This window comes from Furipterus horrens, unplaced genomic scaffold, assembly GCF_987537825.1.
Source record: "Furipterus horrens unplaced genomic scaffold, mFurHor1.1.pri manual_scaffold_4, whole genome shotgun sequence".
NCBI classification, from domain to species: domain Eukaryota; kingdom Metazoa; phylum Chordata; class Mammalia; order Chiroptera; family Furipteridae; genus Furipterus; species Furipterus horrens.
The window spans coordinates 156,491,806-156,517,405 of NW_028327174.1; the positions used below are offsets into that span (position 1 = coordinate 156,491,806).

The window sequence follows — 25,600 nt, forward strand, 5'->3', positions numbered from 1 at the left end:
GTGTCGTGCAATTGGTTGTGTAACACATGCTCTCTAGTTTTCTTTTTTCAGCTTCTTCTATAATAATCACACTGTCTTGAGGAAGAAAAACAAAGCACCGATGATGCCACCCTCTGTTCTGTCCTCTTGCGCTAAAGAGCTGCCTGCCTAGAGTATTACAGTGGTGTTTGTATTGTCATTTAACACAGAACTAATGACTGTCGGGAATCATTGCATTCATTTCCAAGTCCCTTGTATGACCAATGATCCGCATCTCTAAGACAGTTCTCAAGATTAGGGATGCAGATCATTGCCATAACAATTTTTTTCTGTCTTGGGAAAGCTAACTCTTCAGAGATTGGGTTCTTGACCACGTCTTCTGACCAACTTCCAGCACAGAGGCACCTTGTTCCTACTGGCCCCAACTGAGCCTTGACTCAACTTAGACGTCAATATAAGTAGAAATGGAGTGGTCAGCTAATCCATCCTAGCAAAAGAACCCATTCTTCCAACAAAACCTTGTAAGGGGTAATGCCATATAATAAATATAAAAAGAGAGTGAGTCCCATAGAATGGAAGTGTGGGAACCTGGATCCCCATTACCTTCCTATCTTCTGAGGCACGTTAGGGCTCCACAGAACTTTTTTCAGTTTCTTTACTTTAAAGATGGGAAAACTGAGGCTTGGGGAAGTTAACTCACTGTTCAAGGCCACACAGCTAAGTAGGAACAAAGGTGAAACCAGACACTGGTCTTCTGACCACCATCTACTGTCCAGGTCACAACACTTGCCTCTCTCTTTCCTTTTCCCTGTTTCCTCATGACTGTAACCAACACATACATTCACTCTGATTTCTATTCAATATTGACAAGAGTATTTTGTCCCAGGTAAAATATACTCAAATTCAAACTGGCTAAAACTAAAGGACTTGATCACCTAATGTAAATAAAAAGTTCAGGGATACCTGGGTCAGGTGCAACTAGATACTCCAAACATGCCAGCTGGTTCACCCTCCCTGTCTTCATAGCTCTTGGTTCTGGCTTCTGTTATGCTGGCTTCATTTTCAGGGGGCCTTCTTCATGGACTCCAGCATGTGGAGGCACCCAACATTCTTATAGCTGATAGTTCCTATGGAAAGAAAGCTTTTTTTTCCCCATACATCTAGTAAAATTCTCATAATTGAGCCTATGTTCGACCATGTACTCGTCCGTGAACCAATCACAGTGGCTGAAGGGTTTGAAGGATCTGATTGGTCAAGGCTGGGTTATGTGACCACCCCTGGAAGCAGGGATTGGGTTCAGTCCTCCTCAATAAGGAAGGGCAATGTCCCCAAGGAAAAACCAGGATGCTGTTAACCAAAAGTGTGAGGGAATGAATGCTGGGAAGATAAAAACAACACACATCTACTGCAACATCCTCAGCTATTTATAGGCTTTTGAGGCTATTACTTAGAGGCAAGAGGGCTCACTGCAGAGCTGTCTGCACTCTTCTTAGGTCCTCAGACTCCTCTCTGTTAGGGACTCTTTTATTTTATTGTGGCTCAGTTAAGGAGTACATAGGGATTTCTTGATTTTTAAAAAAGCATAGAATTTAAATATATCCTATATTTTTAGAGGCAGTTGGTAGAAATGTCCAGATAATGATACATTAGAGGGCTTGATACATTTGATAGTATTGGGTTGGGAGAAGATGAACTAAGGTCAGATAACTCCCAGAAAAGTCTTTAAACAGCACATAGTGTTGAAAACCCCAAATTGCTCTGCCCTCCTCCACCCCACCTCCCCCTAGGCAGTATACTTTTACATACCAAGCCAGAATGATAACTAGGTCAGCTCAGGTGTGCATTCTTGGGCATGTTCTGGGAGGCAGAGGCTGACTTCTAGGTTTCCTAGGTGAAGAAATAATAACAGTAGTGGAAGAACAAGATTGCTTTAGGATATCACAGTGTTAATCCTGCAGTTATGCAGCAGGTTCCACTTTAGGCTTCAGCTAGAGTCATTTCAGGAGACTGGCTCATGGAAACATGGAGCTGGAAATTCAAGAAATTGAGTTTTTGTCTTAATTCTGCAGTAAATTGTCTGGTTGACTTTGATCAAATTTTTCATCCTCTCTGGACCTCAGTGCCCATGTCTTGAAAATGAAGTGTTGGAAATATAATAATATTAATCTTCAAATAAATTATTGTGTCTTAAAGTGTAGTATGCATACCACAGTGGCTCATGAGATTATTTTAGGTGGCACATCGTTATAGTTTTATTTGAATAATTATGAATATAGTTCCTCCAGTTTTAGATATAATTGATGTAATTTGTGTTTATTTTTTAAAATTTACTGGATTAACCAGTACAGCCACTCCCAAGTTTTATGGGTAATACTGCTAAGGAACCAGCTAAAACAAATATTATATATTTTTAAGGATGAGTACAGCTAAAGAAATACATTAGATAATATTAGCACCATGGATATGGTAAAACCCTAATGGTGGTAGTATAAATTATAGAATTTGAGAAAACTCAGATATACATGACCTCAGTGTAAAGATTATTGGATAGAGTAGACTAGTAATGATTTCAGAGATATAAAATGTGAGACCATGCTTTATTGAGAACCTCTTTATATCAGGCACTATGTTAAGTACTTCCCATCCCTGTGAGGAACCTGTTATCCCATTTTACACCTGAGGAACTGAGGTTCGGAGGAGTTAAATAACTCCTGGAATAATGCGCTGACTGGTTGAGATGTTATTCAAAATAAGAACTACCTGATTCTAAAACCATGTTCTTTCTACCAGCCACACTACATCCCCAAGACTTGTGGCTAACTGAGTAGTAACTTATACCTTCTGATGTCAAATTGTGGCCAGTTTCTCTCTAAAATTCACAGTGCCTCAAATTCCAGAGGGGTTTCTGCTGCTCTTCACACCCTCAACAAGGCTGGACACATGAGCAGACAGATATGGAGCTTCCTGCTTTGTCCAGCTCTGCAAGTGCCCCCTGCCCTGTAGCCTATCAATTCTTCATTGTAGCTCTCACTTTATATATATTTGAGTTTTTTTGCATCTTAAATTTTTTTCTCTGTGCTCTGAAAATTTCGGGTTACTATATAGTTTACACCCTAGTGGGGAATAGCTGAGAGCTGGCAGGAAACCTCAGGGAATTATAAGTAGGCTCTCCCTCAGAGTGGACACAGGATATGTGGGGGGGGGATGGGGACTTGGGGGAAGAGGAGACAAGAAGAGAGAAAAGTGAAGTGTTGGCTGGAGAAAGAAGGTTGACTGAAAACTTGGGAGACAACAAAGATAAATTCCACATTGTCGTGTTTTATGTCAGTCCACCTCTGGGTCCAAAATAAATCTTAGCAACCATTGCTCACAATGACTCGATTGTACTCTCCTCATAAGACTGCTTTGATGACTTAGAGAGATCCTCTTGAGGCTTGGCCCATAATTAGCTTTCCTGAAAGTAGTAGCTGTTACAGTTAATGGTAATCATGCGTGCTGCTAAAAAATGATCTTTTCCCTAACCACAATTTGCATTAAAAAAGCATAAATCAAAGGACAAGTGATGAACTAGGAGAACAACATATAAGACATATATTAGGTTAATGTCCTTAATACATAGAGAATTTCTGTAAATCAATAGTAAAAAGTTAACAACTGCATAGAAAGATGGGCCAAGGACAACTCACAGAGGAAAGGCCAATGGCTTTCAAATATATGAAAAGATGTTCAACTTTACTCATAATAAGAAGAAATTAAAATTACAACTCTAGCGGCATATCATATTTTTATCAGATGGACAAATATCAAAAAGTTTGTGACATACATTGGACTGGTGAGAATGGGAAAAAGATTTCCATATATTGCTGCTGGAAACATTAACTGGTACAACTTCAAGAAGAAAAATTTTAGAATATTTAACCAAAATATGAATGCATTTTCCCTTTTATTCCAAAGTTCCCTTTCTAGGGACTTTCTCCCATGGCTACACTCAGAAATATGTACATAGTGATAGGTATGAGGAGATTTATTGTGACACTGTTTTAATAGCTAAAAATCAGGGGAAATGGGAATGTACGTCACTGGGGCACTGACTAATGAAATTATGGTATATCTATACAATTGGAAGGTAGGCAACATTTAAAAATATGAGACAGCTCTAAATATACACACAGATAGATAGATAGATGATTGATAATACATAAATCATGTAACAATCTCCAAGATGTATGAGGTGAAAAAACTCATGATACATAGTAGTGTATTGTATGTTAATGACGTGTATAAAAACTAAAAGGCTATGTCTAGATACGTGTTTGTATGTGTTAGTATATGAATATAGTATCCCTGGAAGGATGTCTCAAAACCCAGGATGAGAGAGCTATTTACTTACCTTCACTGTCTTTTATCTTTAAATTATGCACCATGCTGTATCATCTATTCAAAAAAATAATGACAAGAAAAAAAGAAACATTGAGTCCACATGGAGAAGGGGCCCTGGGGCCTTAAGAGACATCACTTGTGTCCTTCTTTGCCCCTCCTATCCCTTGGCCCATGGCTGTGCTGGAATTAGGCACACACCCACAGGCCAGTACTTGAAGAACCTTTAGGGAGACCTAATTACAGAGGGTGCAAGAGGGGAGGTGAAAAAAAGTGGGAGAGGAGGAAGGAACCACAGTCTCAGTGTCCATAGCGATCCTCCAATTGATTCGTTTCTTTTCACTGAAAAAGAATTGGCCTGGAGCCTGTGGTTACCAGATAAAATATGGGAAGCCCAGTTCCATTTGAATTTCAGATAAACAACATATTTAGTATAAATATGTCCCATGCAATATTTCAGACATACTTAAGTATTTTGAATGGCTTAATCTGGCAATCTGAGTGGGATCCAGAACCCAGCTGCTCAGCGGGCAGCGTGTATTCTTGGAGCCTGGCTTTCTTGATCTGTTAAGTGAAGGATTAATAGTTCTCCAGCTTTATGGTGGGCTTGCTATGAGGTTTAGATATGCCTCACTGCTTTGTGAATCACTAAGTGCTCTAAAACTGTAAGGAACGAACACAGTTGCTCTCAGTGTTATTGTGATCAAAACCCTAGCCTCCATGGCAAACAACTTATTGAAACACATTGCCTTGTTTTCTACTAAATTTGCTGTGATTTCTTAGAAGCCCAAGGGACATAGTCATACAATTGTTTTTATATTTAAGGAGGATTTCTAAAATATATTAACAGGGACTTCACTGTCAATGATTTTTGTTCTTGGACTTAAATTTGTTGCCTTTATTTTAAGCCATCTTTTCCTTATGTGAATGAATGACATGGTTTCTGCTTAATTCATTTAGTCTATGTTTATTGAACACCTAGCATGTACCCAGGCATTGGAGGTAAAGGGGTGAGTAAAATAGACACAAATCATGCCATCACTGAGTGCGCGGACTGGCTGAGGTTCAGCAGTGATGGAACTGAAGGGGAGTCCACATATATGAGTGCTTCTCATGCCTGGCTTGACTGTAAATCACCTGGGGAGATTCTAAAAGTTCTGTTGTTAGAAGGGCAACCAACCCAACCAGTTTGTCCAAGATGGAGAGGTTTCCCAGGATGTGGACTGATGTCTAGGCTGTAGTGAAGACCACCTCCTCCTTCGGTGATTCAAATGTGCATCTGAGGTTGAGAATTGCTGGTTTGGGAGTGTAGAGCATGTTATCTCTTGAACTCAGTTAAGACTCTTTGCCAAATGAGGACTTTTCAGCCAGTGTAAATGTGGTTATTTACATAGACATGTAGAGAGTGAATTCATATACTGAACCAAACCCCCAGCCAATTAAGTAAAACAAACATGGAAGGAGCAGGAATCCAGCTTGAAGTGTGGAGGACAGGGTGTGGCTCTGATTTGTGTAATAGACTGCCATATTGGAGTGCCCCAAGGTTATCTAAGACATTGGTTTCTAAACCATCCTGGGTCCACAGGACAAGCTTCAGAGGCCCCTGTGAAGAACGTTGATTGGGAGAGAACAGCCTTAGTAGGTAAAATTGCCCTGGACAACAAATGACTGTATAATGCTATTTAGAGAACTTGGCAATCACACCCACTCTTTTTCGCTCTGTTAATAGGTGAACTTTTGTGTTCAATTATGTTTGAAAAACAAAATGTTTTAAAGCCATAACCTAGATCAGATCACTCATTTTACAGATATTATGAGGTTTATTTTTCATTCAAAGTCATCTTCCTATTATTATGCTCATACCAGTGTAAATGATATCTTCTCTGTAAGACAACAAAATGAAATGTGTATACCTTTATAGCTATAATTTCTTTTTAAGTTGAGTATTCTTGTTCCTACTTGCTCTTATACTTTATAATAAGCACAGAATGCAGAATTTGAAGTAATAAAGTACAAATAAAAGTAAATATATATCGATTTATATATAAAATATACATTTAAATTCAGATTTATGTACCTGTACCATGGTGAAATTTTCATAGGCACCCTTTTGTTTTGGTTTGAATGAAGCTGAAGTGGGTATAAATCTGTTTGTTTGACAAAATTGCCTTGCATAATGCATAAGCAAGAATACTCAGCTGTGTTTTCAGCAGTGGTACTAGCAAAACTGGTGAATAGAGAGTTAGAGTCTCTTGCAAGTCAAAATAATAAAAACTTCCTTGTAATAAGCACCTGTTCTATGGAAGATTAGAATACTTTTGTCCTTCCAGGTACACTCAGGGAACTTCAAGAGTGAAGTCACTGACCCACAGTACCCTGATGCCATTGCCCTCCACATTTCTTTTACCTTAAAAAGAGGGGCATTTCTAAGTTTCCAAGGAATGTCTTTGCCACCTGGCTAGTCATGTAGTGAAACTGTTCTGAGAACTGATCTTTGATAAAAACAAACTCTCTCGGGTAATATAACCTTTTCTTATATTTTCATACTTCTTTGTTAAATACTATGGAAGAAGAAACAGCAAGAGAAGAGGAAGACCAAATGTCAGCTGGGTTGACTGCGTACAAGAAACCATGGCAAGAGTCTATAGGAGCTGAGCAGGGCTCTTGAGGACAGGACATTATCAACATCACTCATTCATAGAGTTGCCAGGAGACGAGCCGACTCAACACCACAAAACACATACAAAGTGAAGCTTCCTTTCCAAATATCCCATGTCCTTTCATGGTGGCTTCATCACTGGTTTTCTGTTGGGAGTTGCTAAGGTAAACTTCTCTTCTAAAACCACCACTGGGGCCAGCAGGGTCTAGAGCTACATCCTTCCCAGTCCTTATGAAAAAGGGTGGAACAAACTCTGCAGTAGTGGTTTCAACTGTTGGCATATTGTTTACACTGGAGATTGGCTCTTGGCTTTGTTTTATTTTTGCCAGGCTTAAGCTTTGTAATCTTCTAAGGCTACTTTTGCAGTGTTAGGCATGATATAATAAAAATAATTTCCCTGTTGTCAGGGGGAACCAACCTGGCATTCGAGACCTCTCAGCAATGCTGATCTCATCACTTCTTGATGTATCGCTGATCTTGGCACTTTGGGGCTCCTCAAAATTTGAGGCTGATAAAATTATAGCTGTCTTTAATCTAGAAATATCACACACTGAAACATTTTCTGAGTGTTTCCCACAAACTCTGCATTCCAGAATGGCAAAGAACTGTGCATTTAAACAGTCCTATGTATATCCTGACATAATGAGAATTTGTGTCCATGTTCAGAGTAGGAGAATATGTGAAAATTTTGTGCGGTGAGTGTTGCCAGTCAAGTGACAGCTCTCACTAAATGTATTTCTTAAAAGAAGAGTATATTGAATAACTTCATGAAATTCAAAACTAATGAGAACTCTTCATAGTCAGAGGGTTTTGATGTATTCTTTATAGTAAACATAAGATAAATCTAACATCAAGAAAGAGTCAACTCATTATTTTTAAAAATGTAGAGTACCCTCCTGGGAGGCAGGTAGATGTGGTCTATGGCTTTATATATTTAAAACCTAGTGAGGAATACTTCACCTATCCTGCCTGAAAAAAAGCAGTATCTATACAGAACCATAACATACAGTTGCCTATGTAGTGTATTGCGCAACTGTTCTTAGTGGATCTATTAAGCTAAGACCTTAATGAAGTATAGACATGAGCTAGGAAAAAAGGCAGGGAGTAGTGGTGGGACAGATGGAGGAAGGAAGATGAAAGTGTATCCTAGATATGAGAAATAGCATTTGAGAAGGAGGCCTGGATGCGAGTGAGGGTGTGCTGCCTTAGTTTAGAGGAACTAAAATTCTGTGGCTGCTGATTAGACTGTGAAGAGGGTATGGTGGTTAAAAATGAGGGCCAGGACCCTAAAGCCTTCTATTTCAAACACAGTGAGGGTCCCTTCAGAGGGGACTGCAAGTGTTTTAGGCCAGGAAGTAATAGGATCCGTTTGGCATGGTAGAACTAACACTCTGGGTACAGTGTGGAGATCAGACAAGAGTGGGGCAAGACTGAAGCAGGAAGACCTATTGTGAGGCTATTGCAATAACCCAGACAAAAGATGGTGTTCTAAACTAGAGCATTGGAGGGAACTAGGTGGAATGGATGGCTCTGAAAGAAATTTAGGAAACTAAGGTATCAAGATTGATAGAATGTTGGAGAAGGAGGGAGATGGAGGAATTGATGAAGCTGTTGAGATTCCTTGAATGGTGGCAAGATAGTCGGGGTCTCTATTCACTCAAATTTGGAACACAGAGGAAGAGCAGGATTTGGGGGACAGAGAATGAGTTAGATGTCTATGGCATGCCCAAGTGGAGATGCTCGATGGGAAGTTAGATGTATGGGTCTGGAAGTTAATTAGGAATTGGGCCTGTGATACCGACTCGGGTATCACCTGTATAAAAATGAGGCTGGAAATCCTAGACCCCTAAGTGAATCCATAGCAGAAAATATTGAGTAACTGGCTTAAACTGAGATTTGTTTTTCTCTTTTGTAATGAAAAGTGCAGAAGTTGGAAATCCAGATTGGCCAGAACAGGAACCCAGGTCCTTTGTGTTTCTGCCCTGCCTGCAGTGATGGCTTCTGATCCTCAGGGTCACCTGCCAGTGTGATCAACTGTGTCAGTTTGCTGGGGATTGAGGTGTTTCCCAGATCATGGGATTTTCTATTTCAAAACCTTGTCACCTTGTCACCTTTTGGTTATAAGATAGACACTGCAACATTGTAACTATACCTCAGATGGGAAGGAAGAGGAAGGCAGAAGGACCAAAGAAGCATGCCACCTGAGTCAAATCATCTTTAAAAAGCTTTTTTGACAGTGCCATCCAACAACTTTCTCTAACATCTCTTTCTAGAACATAGCCATCGGCCACCTCTACATGAAAGGGTGGCATGACAATGGCAATATCTTGGCTGGGTATGTCACCAGCATCAATCAAATTATGGGGCAGGGTGAGTAGAAGAGAATGGATCTTGGGTAGGCAATTAGTAGTTCAGCCACAGTGAGGAAGATTCATCAGAGTAGAGAAACCAGACCCAGACCCAGCGAAATACAAACACAAAAGAGACAAAATGGGTAATTTCACAGAGAAGACTAAGAAAAAGCAGGTGGAAGATCGGAGCAAAATCATGAGAGTGGGTGATCAAGGTACCCAGGGAAAGAACCCATTTTAAGATCCAGGGGGGAAACACACTTTAAGCTCCAAGGGGAGTCAGAGAGGTTAGTGCTGCTCTCATGTGATTTTATTAACAAGGGCCGCCTCTAAGGTGGAAGGTGCCCCAAACTTCCTGTGGAAATTTTCCTCATTCCCCAAAGGCCAGACACCTCAGATGTGGGAGAAGGTGCTGAGTTCATTAGAGGAAAAGTTGGACCCTATCCGGCTGCCATGGCCTTTTCCCAGGACCAGCGCATGACCAACCAATAGTGACACTGTTCACTGAGTCTGCTCTGGACCTCAGTTTTCTTCCAGTTTAATCCTAAACGACACTAGAGAAAAAAACCTCCTCTGGCCCGAGTGAACATCAAGGTGCCTTCCAGTCCTGACAAGTTTCTATGGAAGTTCTGCTGCCATAGGCAAAGCTCTGGCTCCTTGGTGAGAGGAGCAAAATCTTACCGATAAACAAATACAAGGACAACGGAAAAACCAGTTCCCACCTGTGTGCTGGGATGGCACTGACGTTCACATGTGGCCCTTTTATGCTGCTCTTCAAATGCAGGCTTTTCTTTTTCCTTAAGCAAAGCTATATTGGAAATGTTTTTTCCCCCTTGAACCTCTTTGCTAAATTAGGGAAGGTTTTGTTTGGGGAAGTGTTTCTTACCACTTTGGACAAAGATAGAACTACAAATGCTAGCCACCTCTCAATGATAGATCATTTTTCCCATCACATTTCAGAAGTGGGACTTCCCTGGCTGGTGTGACTCAATAGAATGAGTGCCTGCCTGCAAACCAAAGGGTCTCCAGTTCAATTCCCAGTCAGGGCACATGCCTGGGTTGCAGGCCAGGTCCCTAGTTGGGGGTGTGCAAGAGGCAACCACACACTGATGTTTCTCTCCCTCTTTCTCCTTTCCTTCCCTTCTCTCTAAAAATAAATAAATAAAATCTTTAAAAAAGAAGGAGAAGAAGTGGGACTTGACTATAAAGTCCTGCAAATTAACCATCCTCCAAACATTGATTTCTGGGGGATTTAGATTTAAGCTCCCATCTCTTAAATCCCATCATCTCCTTATCTGTGGAAGCTATCCAGAAGCCAAGACTTTTCATGCCATTTTATTATATGGGAATGAGAAATTTTTGAACTTGGGTCATTAGTGGAGACCTGGTATGCAAGGAAAATGAAAAGATGCCATTTCCATCAAAAATACTGAAAAGGGACGTGCCTTGTAAACCTCTGTAGAGAGATCCTTTCTAATTCAGCAGGGAGACTGGGAGTCTGGAGGACCTACTTATGTTGAATAGTACAAAGCACCCTGTTGTTTGATAGGGGTCAAAATCCAGCATAAAAATACATTGCCTATAAGATGCACACATAGTGCCTTCTGTTCAATGCACATCAGTAAATATATATGAAGACGTGAGCTGAAATTGTGGGCTGTGCCTTGCACATTGGGCTGACACAAGTCTCTGGGCTACCACTCTTGCCCTCATGTTGAGTGTGGCTCCCAAACCCCTCATCTTCATGCCTCACTGCACAGGATCCTCTGAGCCCAAGACTGGGGGGACGGGGAGGGGAATCTCTCTGTTCACTGTCACTAACCAAACTGCAGGTGCAAATATCTTATTCTCTATCCACTGATTCTAACCATCATTTTGTTAACGTCATTTTTGGGAATGGGGGGATGCATGTAGATTAATTATAAGACATACCCTAATGTTAAAAAAACTTGACATGTTTAAAAACCTTTTAGATCTGAGGCAATGTGGTAGAAAAGTTAACCTGATTATTGTGTTATCAACAGGAAAGGTATGTGTAGAGGAGTCTACATGAACTTCTGTATAGAAACATGCAGTCCATCAGCTTCCTAGTATAAGGAAAACAGAGACAACTTTGCTTTCCTGCTGTAGGAAGGTGAAAAGATAAATTAATGAAGAGACAGACAAGGAAATATTTGGAGGTAGCATGGCCCAGGAGAAATGGATGGACTTCAGCTAGACTTTTGCTACTTGTGATCTTGGATTGCTGAATTAACCTTCACGAGTCTCTGTTTCCTCCTTTATAACATGATAATTTCCACCTGATAAGATTATTCATCAGTTTTAAGAAGGAAGAACACATGTCAAAAATCTAGTGCCTGAAGCACAATGAATATTCATTCATTCCCTTCGAATCTTTGTTTCTTAACAGATGATTTGAGATGAATTCTTAAAAACCTGTTCGTTTTCATAGGATTAAAATTATATTCATATAGAGATTTATTAAATAAACTACAGAGGATAACAGCAAAGTTGGAAACTTCAAGCAGAAGGTGAGAATATTTTATGCATATCATAGAAACTTGTGATTTTTTTAAAGAAAATTTTAGACCAGAATATTTTTCTGCCTGCAGTGATCAGTAGATTTATAAATAATCATGAATCCTATTGATTGATAAAAAGTCAGATCTTAACAGTTCCAATATTTAATACAATTTTTGACACCTGAGAAATGCCACATCATTTATGCTCTTATAACACAATTAACTGTTTTTGAGAATCTCTATGCTCATTGCATTTCTACTCCATATTTAGAAAAAGAAAGCAAGATTTCTTCAAAACATAAGCTGATGGATTATACATAATTGAGGATGCATTTCCATGGAGGCTTCCTCTGTCCACAATAGGCATCTAGTTCTTTGCACACAAACAAACAAAACAAAACAACAGCAGAACACCCCAAAACTTCACGAACATTTGCTAGTTGCGTTGCACGCATTATTGTCCAGGCTGATTTGCTAAAATTATTGATCTCAGAAATGATTGTCATAGCTGAGAACACAGTTGGACAATGGGAGGGAACAGCCTAGGAAGCACCAGGACTTAGAAAAAGATGTGCCCATAGCAGTAAAAGAGGCACGCAGGAGAGTCGATCTTCTATACAATGGGCAGAAGTTGGGATTAGAAGGGTGGGGTGGTGGGCAGCAGGTAGGACAGGTAGCAGTTAGTATCAGGGAGGCTGAATACTAGATGATGAGATAAGCTAACAGTCAGGAAGAGCATGTTGATTGGCTATCTGGAAAAATAAGAGCTAACATTTACAAGAGCTTACCCTGTGCCCTTGGGCACTGTGCAAAGTGCTTTCCTTTCATTTTCTTATGTGATCTTTTTTAAAACTCTGCAGCATGGATATATAGCATCCCCATCTTACTGATGAAGAAAGTGAGTCTCAGATAAGTCACTTGCCCAAAGTGACATAATTCGTAACTGGTGTGACTGGGATTTGAACCAACATCTGGCTGGCATGAGATACGTACACTTTTAACCACTCCACTATACATGCTTCCACAGGCAGGACCCAAACCAGAGAGGCAGGCAGTAAGGCATTCAGGAAATCTGGTGAGAAGGTCTTTACCTGAGTTCAGGGGATAAACTTGAGCCCTGGGAATGAAGTTGCCAAAAAAAAAGAAAAAGAAAAAGAAAAGAAACAAACAAACAAACAAGGCAGTGTCCTTGTCTTAGACATGCAAGACACTAAGAACTAAACAAAATAGACATAGGTGTTGTTATTAGACTTGGATTATGAGGTTTTAGCCAGAATCACACCACGGGTAAATATGCTGAGTTCTACTTTTGATGATGATTAATTGTGGGTGAGAGCCAGGGGGCTTAGCTGTGAGGAGGGGAACCACTGAGGCTGGGCATCCAGGAGGAGCCCAGCCTTAAAGAGGATAAAGGTGTAGATTTCAACATCAGAGGGTCACTTAAGGTGAAATGAATGAACACTGCTCTCACACCAGCATATCAGCTCTGAACCACACTGGAAAAAAAAGGAACAAGGCAATACAAATTTCTTTCTATCTCTGGAACAACTAAAGGACTCCTACACCTGATGATGAGAAATAATTAACAATTAATGTTACCATAACAAAGCATTTATATATATATATATATATATATATATATATATATATAATTTTCATCAGATTCTTGCAATAATCCCATATGTAGAAGTCATATCTCACTGGACTTTACCTTCTAAACTCAGCACAGAATGGGAAACTTGGATACTGTCAAAATTGCCCTTGAAAGTTCATTAAGTACACACTGTACAGTGTACATGGTTTTCTACATACCATACTATTTCTATGAACAACACAGCCAGTTTTCTTTTTTGTGTTGAAATACATAAAATAGATTTCACTGAGTGGCTGCTTATATGAATTTTTTTTCATATGTGTGTATATATATTGTAGTGGTCAGATTGTTTTCAGTTAGTTTTTTTGTTCTGAGTACATTGAGTGACTTTCTAAATATGAAATGTATATGTAACGGACTCTTCTCTTTTATTATTCCTAGTTTGCAGATAAGCAAATTGATGACATGATTAGCATAAGCATAGTAAAGTTTTAAACCACGGTTATACTTTGCTAATCCTGGGTGGGGTACAACTGCACCACACAGTGACCCCAGCACAATTGTCACACCTGAAGGGCAGACAGTACATTCATTAGTAAATAAAACCGAAGGGATGCAGAGATGGCAAGAAGCTCCCCATGACTGACCACACATTGGCAGTGGTGGCCTGGGATTTAGACCTATCACACTGTGCCTTGGCTATTAGAGGTCGTTACTACATTGAGCTCCAGCTGTGCAGATGTGTCCCACAATGAAGTGTGACCTCGGGTCTTTACGTCTGCCTTCACTGAAACAGAAGTTTTTCCTGTTACTGTTTTCTGAACCCTGCATGTGATAGAAGGCATATTCAGACCCTCAGACACGTGGAGCCTGACCTTTTTGGCAGGATGGTTTAATTATTGCTTTGGATTGCCGACTTACTTTAAAAGAGTACTTGTTTGAGAGTTTATGGCCCTTGTCCGACCCCTTATAAAGACTTTATCATTTCCAATAAATGTCTCTTAAATCAGTTTAAACTGCCTAAGCAGCAGTATTTGAAGATCTTTTCTCCCCTCCTGTCATCATGTCTCCAACACTGTGGCTAGTAAATCTCCCCCAGGCCCTTGGGCTGATGCATCAGAGTGAGCAACCCAGTCCCGTGGGATCTCTGCTATCTTTGCCTTTCTTGTTTGTTTGTGTTTGCTTTAATATCTCTGAACCATTGTTTTCTGTTCTTGTTCATTAAAAAAGATGTGGAAAGTGAGTGTAGTCAGCAGGAACGGTGGATTTTGTACTTCAGAAACTTCTATCCCCCGAAAAGCAATTAAAACACTGGTAACGACTGTCAAAATCAGCTTTTAAAGAACTTGAAATTAGCCAGATTTGCAATATTTGGGAGCATTTATTCAAGAAAAAGATTGAATATCATTAAGAAAAAGTGAGCTTTGTGTTATTTTAACTCACACTGTTCCCAACCTGATCTTTTCATTCATATGGAAATTAAAGGAACCTAGATAAGCAAAACAATCTTGAAAAAGACACTGATGTTGGGGAGCTCACACTTCCCAATTTTAAAACTTACTACAAAGCTATGGTAAGCAACACCATGTGGTACTGGTATAAAGACAGACATGGAACAATGGAATAGAATTGAGAGTTCAGAAATAAACCCTTATATCTATGCTAAATCGATTTTCAACAAGGGTGCCAAGAGAATTTAATGGGCAAAAAATGAACTCAAAATAGATCAAAGGCCTAAATGTAAGAACTAAAACTATAAATCTCTTAGAAGAAAGCATAAGTAATAAACCTTAATGACATTAAATTAGATAATGGTTTCTTAGCTATTTATACCAAAAGCACACATAATCAATGAAAAGATAGACAACTGGACTTCATCAAAATTAAAAACCTTTTGTACTTCGAAGGACATCATCAAAAAAGTGACAAGATAACCAACAAAATGGGAAAGAAATATTTGCAAATCATGTATCTGTTAAGATCTAGTGTCCAGAATATGTAGAATTTCTTATAACTCAATAATAAAAAGAGAAATAACTCAATTTTAAAATGAGCAAAGAACTTAGACATTTCGTCAAAGAAGATGTACAGATGACCAATAAGCCCATGAAAAAGTGCCATACATCCTTAGTCATTAAAGAAATACAAATCAAAAGCACAATTACATCCACTTCACAAGTACTGGAATGGTTACAATTTAAAAAGGGAAAGAAAGAAAGAAAGAGAGAGAGAGAGAGAGAGAGGAAGGAAGGAAGGAAGGAAGGAAGGAAGGAAGGAAGGAAGGAAGGAAGGAAGGAAGGAAGGAAGGAAGGAAGGAAGAAAGAAAGAAAGTGAGCCCTGGCTGTTGTGGCTCAGTGGATTGAGCACTGATATGTGAACCGAAGGGTCACCAGTTCAATTCCCACTCAGGGCACATGCCTGGGTTGCAGGCCAGGTTCCCAGTTGGGGGTGCACAAGAAGCAACTACACATTGATGCTTCTCTCCCTCCCTGCCCCCTTATCTAAAAATAAGTAAAATCTTTTTAAAAAGAAGAGAGAGAAAGACGGCAATAACAAGTGTTACTGAATGTGTGGAGAATAGGAACTCTCATACATATGGACTAGTGGTCATGTAAGTGTGTTGCCACTTTAGAAAAGAGTTGGGCAGCTCCTCAGAAAGTTAAATACAGAGTTACCATATAACCTAACAATTCCACTTTTAGACATATAACTAAAACAATTGAAACTATGTTTGCATAAAAACTTTTACACAAATGTTTATAGTAGGATTACTCATAATAGCCAAAAATTGAAAACAACCCAAATGTCCATCAACTGATGAGTGGATAAATAAAAATAGAACTAGTATAGACATAAAATGAGATATTATTCAACCTCAAAAAAGAATGAAATTCTGATACATGCCACAACACAATGAACCTTGGAAGCATCATGCTAAGTGAAAGAAGCCAGTCACAAAAGGCCACATACTATATGATTCCATTCATATGAAATTTTCAGAATAGGCAAATCCATATAGACAGAAAGTACATTCATGGTTTCCAGAGGCTAGACAAAAAGGAAAAATGAGGAATGACTCATAATTAGTATGAGATTTCCTATTGGGATAATTAAAAGATTCTAGAAATAGTTAGCAGTAATGGTTGCACAATTTGTGACTATACTAAAAACCTGATTCATACTAAAAGGTGCATTTTATTGTACATAAATTGTGTCCAAGATTAACTTCCAGAAGGAATAAATGGAATATTTCACATACCAAGAAAACCTCATTAACTCAGAGATAAAATTATTCTTGTTAATTAAGAAGAAAGAATTCACCAAAAACATTATTGATTTGTTGTACTGTAGAATAGCAGTTTTATTAGGGACTGTCTAAGGTAAAGCACTATCCCTGATAGCAATATCTCCCTCATTTTTTCTTCATTTTCTAAAACTTCTTTAAAATATACCATGTTCCTTATGGTTCAAGTTAGCTCTGATATGACCACAAAATTGACACTGAAGCCACAAGCAAGGATAACAGAGATATTTAACTCAGCTGCCAGCTCAGATTGATTAGTAGTGGCTATATAGAATACTGTGTTTAGAAAGATTCCGAGGAAATATTCAGACTGGGCAGAAAAAGAAACATAATGACTAAGTAATAAATACTGTCTTGAGCTTGGCGGTGATAGTAGAGGTGGGTACCACTTGGGCTAGTCATTGTATTGAGGAAAATATGTCATTCTACTGAATGGATGTAAAATCAGTTGGATAAATAAATCTTTGGATGGACCACAATGCAGCGAATAGGCACATTCACACAGCATGACCTAAAAATAAATTTGAAGCCTCTAAGTTACATGCAAAGTCCCAGAATTTTGAACTCGCCAATGCTTATGGCTGAGATGTCAAAATCAGTCAATAAATAATGCTATGTTTCATACTGTATAATGTCAAGGTATTTAAAATAATACATTTTATATAGTGTAGGCTATCAAAGGTTCTTAACATGAGCGCATTAGCATATTCTTATAATAAAATCTGATATAGTGAGAGAGAATGTCAAGAGAGATTTCTTATGACATTCATTGGGATATTAAGATAATCACCAGTAGAAGGACTCTATGAGCTTACTGTAACATACATTTACTTGAGTTTTACCCACAAGGGGAACTGTCTCTTCCCTCCTTTACTTGCTGTAGAAACCTGCTCTTTCTTTGGTAGATAAGAGGTGTCTAGAGAATGAGTCCTATTTCTCTGTCACATATGGTAAAACAGTGGTTCTCAAATTGTGGTCCCAGACCAGCAGCATCAGCATCACCTTCTTAGAAATGCAGTCTGTTAGAAAGGCAGCATCCGTCACCCCAGACCTACTGGATCAGACACTCTAGGAGTGTGCCCAGCCAGCAGTCTGTGTTTGAACAAGCTGTTCACATGACTCTTAGAGCCAGTGCTGTGAGTGGTTCCCATCTAGGATGGGAAAAGGAAGGAGGGAGTGAGAGAGAGAACAGGAGAAGTTGGGGAAGTGCCCTAGGGAGAAGTGGGCGTCAGCTGGCAGCAAGCTTGGCATGTGATGTGAACATCCACAGGACCCAGTGGGACTTTCTCTATTTCCTTCTTTTATACCCCAAGTGCCAACTCTATACTTACTCAGAAAAGCTTTGAGGCACTCCCAGTATCTCCCTCAATCCTCATCTCCACTCCACCCCCAGACAGCTAAGAATCGCTTCTTTGACGTTAGTAGCAGAGAATGGGGAAAGGAGGGTGACACTTATACATTCTTTCATGTCACAGTGAAGCAATGTTTTTATTTTAAAAATGACTACCATCAAGAACCCTAGTTTAGTATGTGAAACCCCACAGACCCCATAGCTAATGAACATGTGTGAAGACACAGAACAGTGTTCTTTCAAAGTGACTGTTCACTGTATGTAGGAGGTAAGGGTGTTGGCGATGATTACTGCAACGGCCAGACTTCTCCACAGAGGGTGCCTGGGTTGACATGGAGAAGCAGTTGCAATTTGCACCCACCAGGTGGTTGTATTGCTAAGAAGACTGCTAGCTGGAGATAGATCTTGATCTTCAAACCCCTTATGGGCAAGCAAGGCTCCCTGAAGACAACACCCTCACTATGCCCCAACTGTGAGGATGGTCATTAGCTGAGCAGCTGCTGGCCTGTCAGTACTCAGTACTTGGGTACTCACCACAGGGACAGGGGTCCTGTCTGGGATTGACATTTGTGGCAACAGGTGTGGGGGGAGGGGCTGAAGGACATCAAGCAAAGCCAAGAGTCTTTTCAGGGCCCTTCTAGTAAGAGTTTAGTGTTGGGGAGCCCAAAATGCAAGGGGCGGAGTGGTTGGTCACATGACAGGAGACAGTAGTTTTGATGCTGGCCTCCGATTGTGGAATCTCTGAGCAAGCTGGAGGATCTGCAGGCCAGAGAGGCAGCAGGCCCCTGGGGCCCACGGGCAGATCAGATTACGGCTATGGGAAGCTGATGACCAGAGTTGGTTTGGAAGGCTGAAGTCTGGGTTCTTGGTTACAATCCGTTTTTTTTTTTTTTTTTTTTTTTTCAGTTTTATGGAAATGCTGTTTTACATCCTGGTGTAGCAGCAGAGCACCACTTGTCAATATTACGAAGATAGGAGGAGAGGGGGCAAGAGAAGGGAAGAGGGATGGAGAGAGGGAAAGGAAAGGTGAAGGGGGAGGAGCAGAAAGGGGGAAGGAAAGGAGAAGGCAGAGAGTAGAGGAGAGAGGGAAAGAGGAGGAAGGAGGGAGTGAGAAAGGGAAGGAGGGGGTGGAAGAGAAGAAACTGTAGGTTGCTAGTCCCAGAGTGCCCACGGCTTTCCAAGCCCCATTCCACATGTTTTGCATGTGCTGCTCATTTAGTTATCAGAACTGTGAGATTTGGTCATGGGAGAGACTTGAGACTCTTAAGGAGAGTCTTATTCCTAATGAAAAGATTCGGTTACAATGAATTTTTTCTGCCTAGGCCCCAAGATCTGAGGGACCAAATCAATCCAATCTACTGTAATGATGCATGTTAGGTACAGACTGAGTCACTAGGTATGAGGGGGAGCTATGGAAGGAGAAGGCTGAGTTTACTCTAGTCGCGGGTATTTCCCTTAGTCATGCCGTTCCTCTACATTCTGAAGCCTGTTAGCTGGGGTTCTAAAACTCATATGCTTATGGAGACCAGGAAGCTGCGTGAAGTGTGCTAAGTGGGCCTGATGTAACATAATAACAGGAAAATGACACTTGGCCTCAACATTAGGAGGTAATGGGGAGTAGTAGAAATTATGACAAAACGGAGCCTACATGCCACCCTCTGACAAGGCGGCACTACTCAGCTCCAGCCTGTTGCTGTCACGTGTCATATGTAAGTAGCCTCAGTGTTGCTAGGCCTTCTAATTTTTCACAAGAAGGCAGAGCTCCAGCAATCAGGCAACATTTGGGGACTGATAAAATGCATCTGCAGGTTGCATCTGCCCTCAGATTCACTCCACAGTTGTGTATTTTCCTGAGCTGCCCATAGAAGCTTGATGCCTTCCCTGTGTTCCTTTCTCTTTCCAGGCCATTACATTTATGTGGACACCTCCTTTGCCAAGCAGGGAGAGAAAGCCCTGCTGCTTAGTTCTGACTTGCAGGCTGAGGAATGGAGCTGCCTCCGACTGGTCTACCAGATAACCCTGTCTTCAGGGTCTCTATCAGATCTCAGCCGGCTGAACCTCTACGTGAGATATGAAGATGAGAGCTTTGATCGCTTGCTTTGGTCAACTAATGAACCTTCAGACAGCTGGCTTATAGCCAGCCTGGATTTGCAAAACAGTTCCAAGAAATTCAAGGCAGGTAGAATTTAGGAGGAAGGGGCAGGGCTTTTCTGTGGGTTTGTGCTGCTCTGAGATCTTCTGAAAACTGCTGCCATTGAAGTTAGTTATCTCCTGTATTAGGATGTGACGTTTTAGAGAAGAATATAAAAATTGGAAATTACTATTTTGTTTATTCCTTGAAAGAGCTTCTTCCCAGATTTCTTTTCTATCTATTTAAATGGGACTTCAGTACAAATCTAAATGAGGCTTAAACCAACCTCTTCAATGGAAATTTATTTTCTAATGAGCTTTAAAGGAGCATTCTCATTTCTTATAATTTTGTTTCATTCTTCTAAGTTGTGTGTGGCATATGTTTATGTTATCTTTTTAATGGTTTGTTTGCTACAAATTTTGAACACAACATTAACCATAATAAAAGAAAAATGAAAATGCTTTGAAAGAGGAAAACTACTTAAAGGACACGCTCTGATTCCTTTTCAAAGATGGAAGTTGTTCCATCAGAACAATTTGAAAAGGAAAGATAGTAAATGTAAGATAAAGTTGGATGTGCATTGAAGTAGGGAAGGAGGATGGATCTTGATTCAGTTGGCCATAAAGTGTGTTATTTAATGAGAATACATCATTGAGGATAAAATGGAGGCTTCATGCAAATGTTCTTTATTCCTAATTCCCTTTCCAATTTCCTATCCTCTTCCACTTCTTCTTCAAAAAGGGAAATACTATGCTCTCCTCTACCCCTGTCTGCTTGTAGCCCTTCCCCATCAGGGTGGGTGGAGGGAAGGAGTATTGAGGGTCTCAGTTCCCTATTTCACAACATCCTCTCAATTGTTTATCACACCCTAAAATCTACCAACATAGTTGCAAAATATTGGGCTAAAATCACCTAAGGAAAAACAAATACTTTCAGGGCTTGAAATCAGCCACATAAATTGTCATGCTTCTGTATGTTCTTGTGTGAAATTTTCAAATTTTTCAACAATACATTGAATAGAAACTACAAATTAATTGATTGAATTAATTATCTCATACAAAGATCTCACATCACTAGTCAGATTATGCTTCCTTCCTCCTCCCCCAAGGGACTTTTTTTCCTTCTGAAGATTCTGCCCTCTGTTCCTGGTCATCCTCAGAATGGATTTCCCCAGAGACACAAGCTCTCCTCTCCACCCCCAGCCAGTTGGTGTTACCCAAAACACTGCTGAAGGTGGTACTTGGAATAACAATGGAAGACAACTGACTCTGAGCTTTTATTGGACATCTTGCGCCTCTAAAGTTCTGAGTACTGTATAATGTACACATGCACATACACACACACTGTTTTAATAAACTGTCATGCAATTGGTATCCAATATCAATTAGCTGTGACAAACAATCTCATTTTGCCTTGAATTGCTGAACAGCTCCCAACTAATAGCTGAAATACGGAACCAAGGAAACATGGAGTTTTGAAGTCTAACTCCTTTTCCCCCATATGTTGTGCAGATTTTAGTAGAAGGTGTGCTGGGACAAGGAAACACAGCCAGCGTTGCACTCTTTGAAATCAAGATGACAACCGGCTACTGTATTGGTAAGTGGGTTTCATTTTCATTGCATCAGAACGTGAATGTTTTCCTAAAATCCCCTGTTGCCAGAGGGAATTGAATCCATCCTAAAGACAAAGTATTTTAAAGAATGCACTACATTATGTATAGCAGTTAAAATTCTTTGCTAGATTTACTAGAATGTTTTATTTCCCTGTCCTTAGCATAGGAAGGCTCATTAGAGTTTGCCTAGACTGCCTAGATTAATGAAAGGAAAGTAGAGGCAGCAATTGTAACCTGAGTTGCTGCCTTAACCTTAACATATTCTAATAAAAATAATTTTTTTTTAGTTTGCTGTGAACTAAGCTTTTTTTGCATTTACCAGAAAAGTAGGCATCGTATGACCTGCTATCCTCACTTTACTGCTCTCTGACACCCATTGCTCCCTTCTTTATAGTCACTGCTGTCATTTAGATTCTGCTTGAGCTGGGTTGGCTGAGTGCCTCTTATGTGCCAGTTTCTGAGAGGGTGTAAAGAGAAGACATAGTCCATGTCCTGTGGTCGCTCATCTACTTGTCTGCTCCTGACGCTATTTCTGTATATGATAAATACTGCTGGAGAAGGACAAGCTATGCTGTGGAGATGCAGGGGCGAGGAGAAGAAATCAGAAAGGACTGAATTCAGGAGATGCATTTGAGCCGAGGGTTTCAGGGAGGAGTAGAACTTAGTCAAGTCAAGGTGCTGGATGGGAAGACTCCAGTGGGGAGAAAGCACAGGGCCTGCTCAGGCACAGGCAAGAAACTAAGTGGGATATGTGACGTGAGAATCAGAACTGCTAAGGGTGTTTGTTAGGGGAGAGTCTGGTTCTAGGCTGCGGAGCTTGGTTTAATGAGTTCCGTGGTTGGAAGATGCTAAATCTCAGTCAGAAGGTGACTGGCTGCCACATAAACAATTGAGTTAGAAACAAGGAAAATACATAAGAGGTAGGAAACCACTAGAAAGTGATTGTGACCTTACAGAGGGGATATAATGAGGGTCTCAAATTGGGGTTGATAATGGAATAGGGAGAAAGTCGTAGATTTGAGCATTTTTTTCAGCCCTGACAGTACTTAGAAGTTGATGCCCGTGGAGAGAAGAGAAAGGAGAGTCAAAGACCATTCTGAACCCAAGAGCCTTTGCTAACTCCCTGGCTCTTACTTCTCTGTTTGACTTTCCAATGATGATGCTAATGCACGTGAAGAAAATAGACTAAGAATGTGACCATTTTCTGAAGATACAGTGAGTTTAGACCCCAAACCCCCTTCCTTGAATCTTCCTGTAGCTCCCATGTGGTGGCTGCATGAGTCTTAGACAACTGGACAACTGTCGGGCACTTTGGTGGAGCGCCACCTGCTGGCTCAGTCAATTCACTGAGCCCCACAGCCTCTGTTTTATCACATAAAATAGGGATAAAATGCTTTCCTCATAGGGTTTTTGAGGGGACTAATGAGATCATAAATATGAAAATGATGTGTATGGTGCTGGACGCTCAAAAATGTTTATTTCCCTTCTTGAAGTCACTTGATGGCCTCTGGTTTGTTTAAAAAACAAAAGGAGAGCCAATACTTTTATCTTGTTAAACTCATGGGCACACTCTCATCTCTCTTTTTTTTTCTGTGCACTCTCTCTGATTCTCACAGTTCCTCATCTGTAAAATAATATTAATAATATTATCTACTTCATGGGGTTGTTTTGAGGGTTAAATAAGTCAATTCATATATAGTGTTCAGAATAGGGCCTGGCACATTGAGGAATATTTTGCTTTTTATTTTACTCTGAAGCAGTCTTTGGCACAGAGTGTTGAGCATTGGTTAGCAGATGCTGCAGTGGAAAAGTGGCTAATGAAAATCTTAAAATGTTTCAGGGCTTGCTAATGTAAAAACACATTGATAGCTGTATCAGTCAAGGTCGTGGCAGGAAAGTGAAAACAGAGGTGCATTCTACCTGTGTAATTTGAGGCCAGTTCAGTAAGGAACTCCAAAGATGTGAGTGGGTAAAGGAAACTGGTGAGGGGTGGTGCTGTAAACCAGAACTAGTAACAGTGATGACTCATGAGCTGCTACCATCTTTTAATCTGAAGGGGTACCAGAACCTGGAGACAGGAGCTATGTGACAAGAGCTACTTGACAAAAGCTGTGCCCCCAGTAGAGGACACAGCCAACCCATGGTGACCTGGCAGGCAGGGAGGGCACTGGAGGAGTAAACAGTCCTGCCCACATTCTCCTCCTGTCTTTCACTGGTTGAATCCAACAGGAAGCCAGAAGGCAGGGGAGTACATGGATATGATTTATACAGGTCAACCTCTGGAGGATAAAGTGAGATTAATAAAATGGGGATGGATCTGAAGGGGTCAATGGGAGATGACCAACACAATCACACTTCATATTTTTAATTGATGGTTATGGGAGTCAGTGGAAGCACTAGTTTGTGAGTTTCTTGTTCCTACTAAAGGAGTCTGTTGACTGGGAATAAGTTAACCATGCAAACATGTCAATGTCACTATAAAGGGGGAGGGGGTCTCTTTATCCTGTGTCTCATCTCTACTCAATAGCTGCAGAAGGACCCAGAGCTTAGGATACTCTTGCCGTGCCTATTCTATCTAATTGGGTTCTTGTTTACAAGAAAAGCAGAGGATTTTAGCATTAGGAAAGATGCCTCTTAGTTCTGGATATTTTTGACCATCATCAAGATAGAAGTAGATGGAAGAATGGGCTACCAGGTGCATGGGAAGGTAGACAATAAAATTCCTGGAGCTAAGAGCATAGCCTTAAACAGTGCTTTGAAACAGGATGGCTGATAAAAATGGCTGGCTTGTGTCAAGCCCCAGCCATGCATGTGGCACTGTGCTGGGAGCTGTCCTTACTCAAAACTTTCACATATGAAGGAATGGAGGTTAAGAGAGGTAGTGATCATGGCACGCAAGAGGGCTAGTAGGCGGAAGAACCACAATCCAAAGGGGCAATGTGAGTTATAGTCTCGATTCATTACAGCCTCTCTCTCTCTCTTTGACCAATATTGCCCGGGGGTCCTGGTTCCAGTAGACAAAGGGAGTAAGAAACATGCTTTGATATCTAAGAGCAAACTCTGCAGCGAGTGTGGGTATACCCAGGTGTGACTACATCTCCATGAGATGTGTTTTTATTTCTCTTCTGTCAGAATGTGACTTTGAAGAAAATCATCTCTGTGGCTATATGAACCGCTGGAACCCCAACGTGAACTGGTTTGTCGGAGGAGGAACTAGTCGGAATTCCCACTCTGTTCTTCCACAGGATCACACCTACAGGAATGAACTCGGTGAGCTGGATACAAATGGCCCTCTTTCCCCAGGATAACTATTTCTGCCATCTCTTCCCGCCCCTTGCATTGACTTAACTGTGGCTCTGTCAACAGAGAAGGGAGGAGAGAGGAGGGTGAGTAGGGTCCTTCGGGAAACCTGGTGGGAGAGTAAGGAAGCATAAGCCATCCAGTAAAGACAAACTGCAGATGTGAGAGATATAGCTAAGAGGAGGGCCACCTGATTAAGGGCTGTTCGTCACCTGTGACCGGGTCTTGCTATTTTCACATTTCTATTATTATGCTTTACTTTCTTATCTATTTGCTGTTCAGTACTCATTATTTCTAAAGACAAGGCTGGAATAATCTTGGGATACTTTTCACAAAAAATAGATCAAAGGATGGGAACAGCCTTAAGAACATCCCCAGTGGCCCTGAGGTGAGTGAAGACCCAGGATTAATCCTGAATGA

The 25,600-nt window shown here is 40.6% G+C and overlaps 1 protein-coding gene across 1 annotated transcript in view; it reads left to right on the forward strand.

Annotated features, from left to right (window-relative positions):
• Positions 1-25,600, forward strand: part of MAMDC2 (MAM domain containing 2) — a 136,398-nt gene that overhangs the window by 43,130 nt on the left and 67,668 nt on the right. The window contains exons 3-5 of the mRNA XM_090274167.1: positions 20,041-20,312; positions 21,780-21,864; positions 25,013-25,150. Of these exons, the coding sequence (XP_090130293.1) occupies positions 20,041-20,312; positions 21,780-21,864; positions 25,013-25,150 (495 nt within the window). The remainder of the gene's footprint in view (positions 1-20,040; positions 20,313-21,779; positions 21,865-25,012; positions 25,151-25,600) is intronic.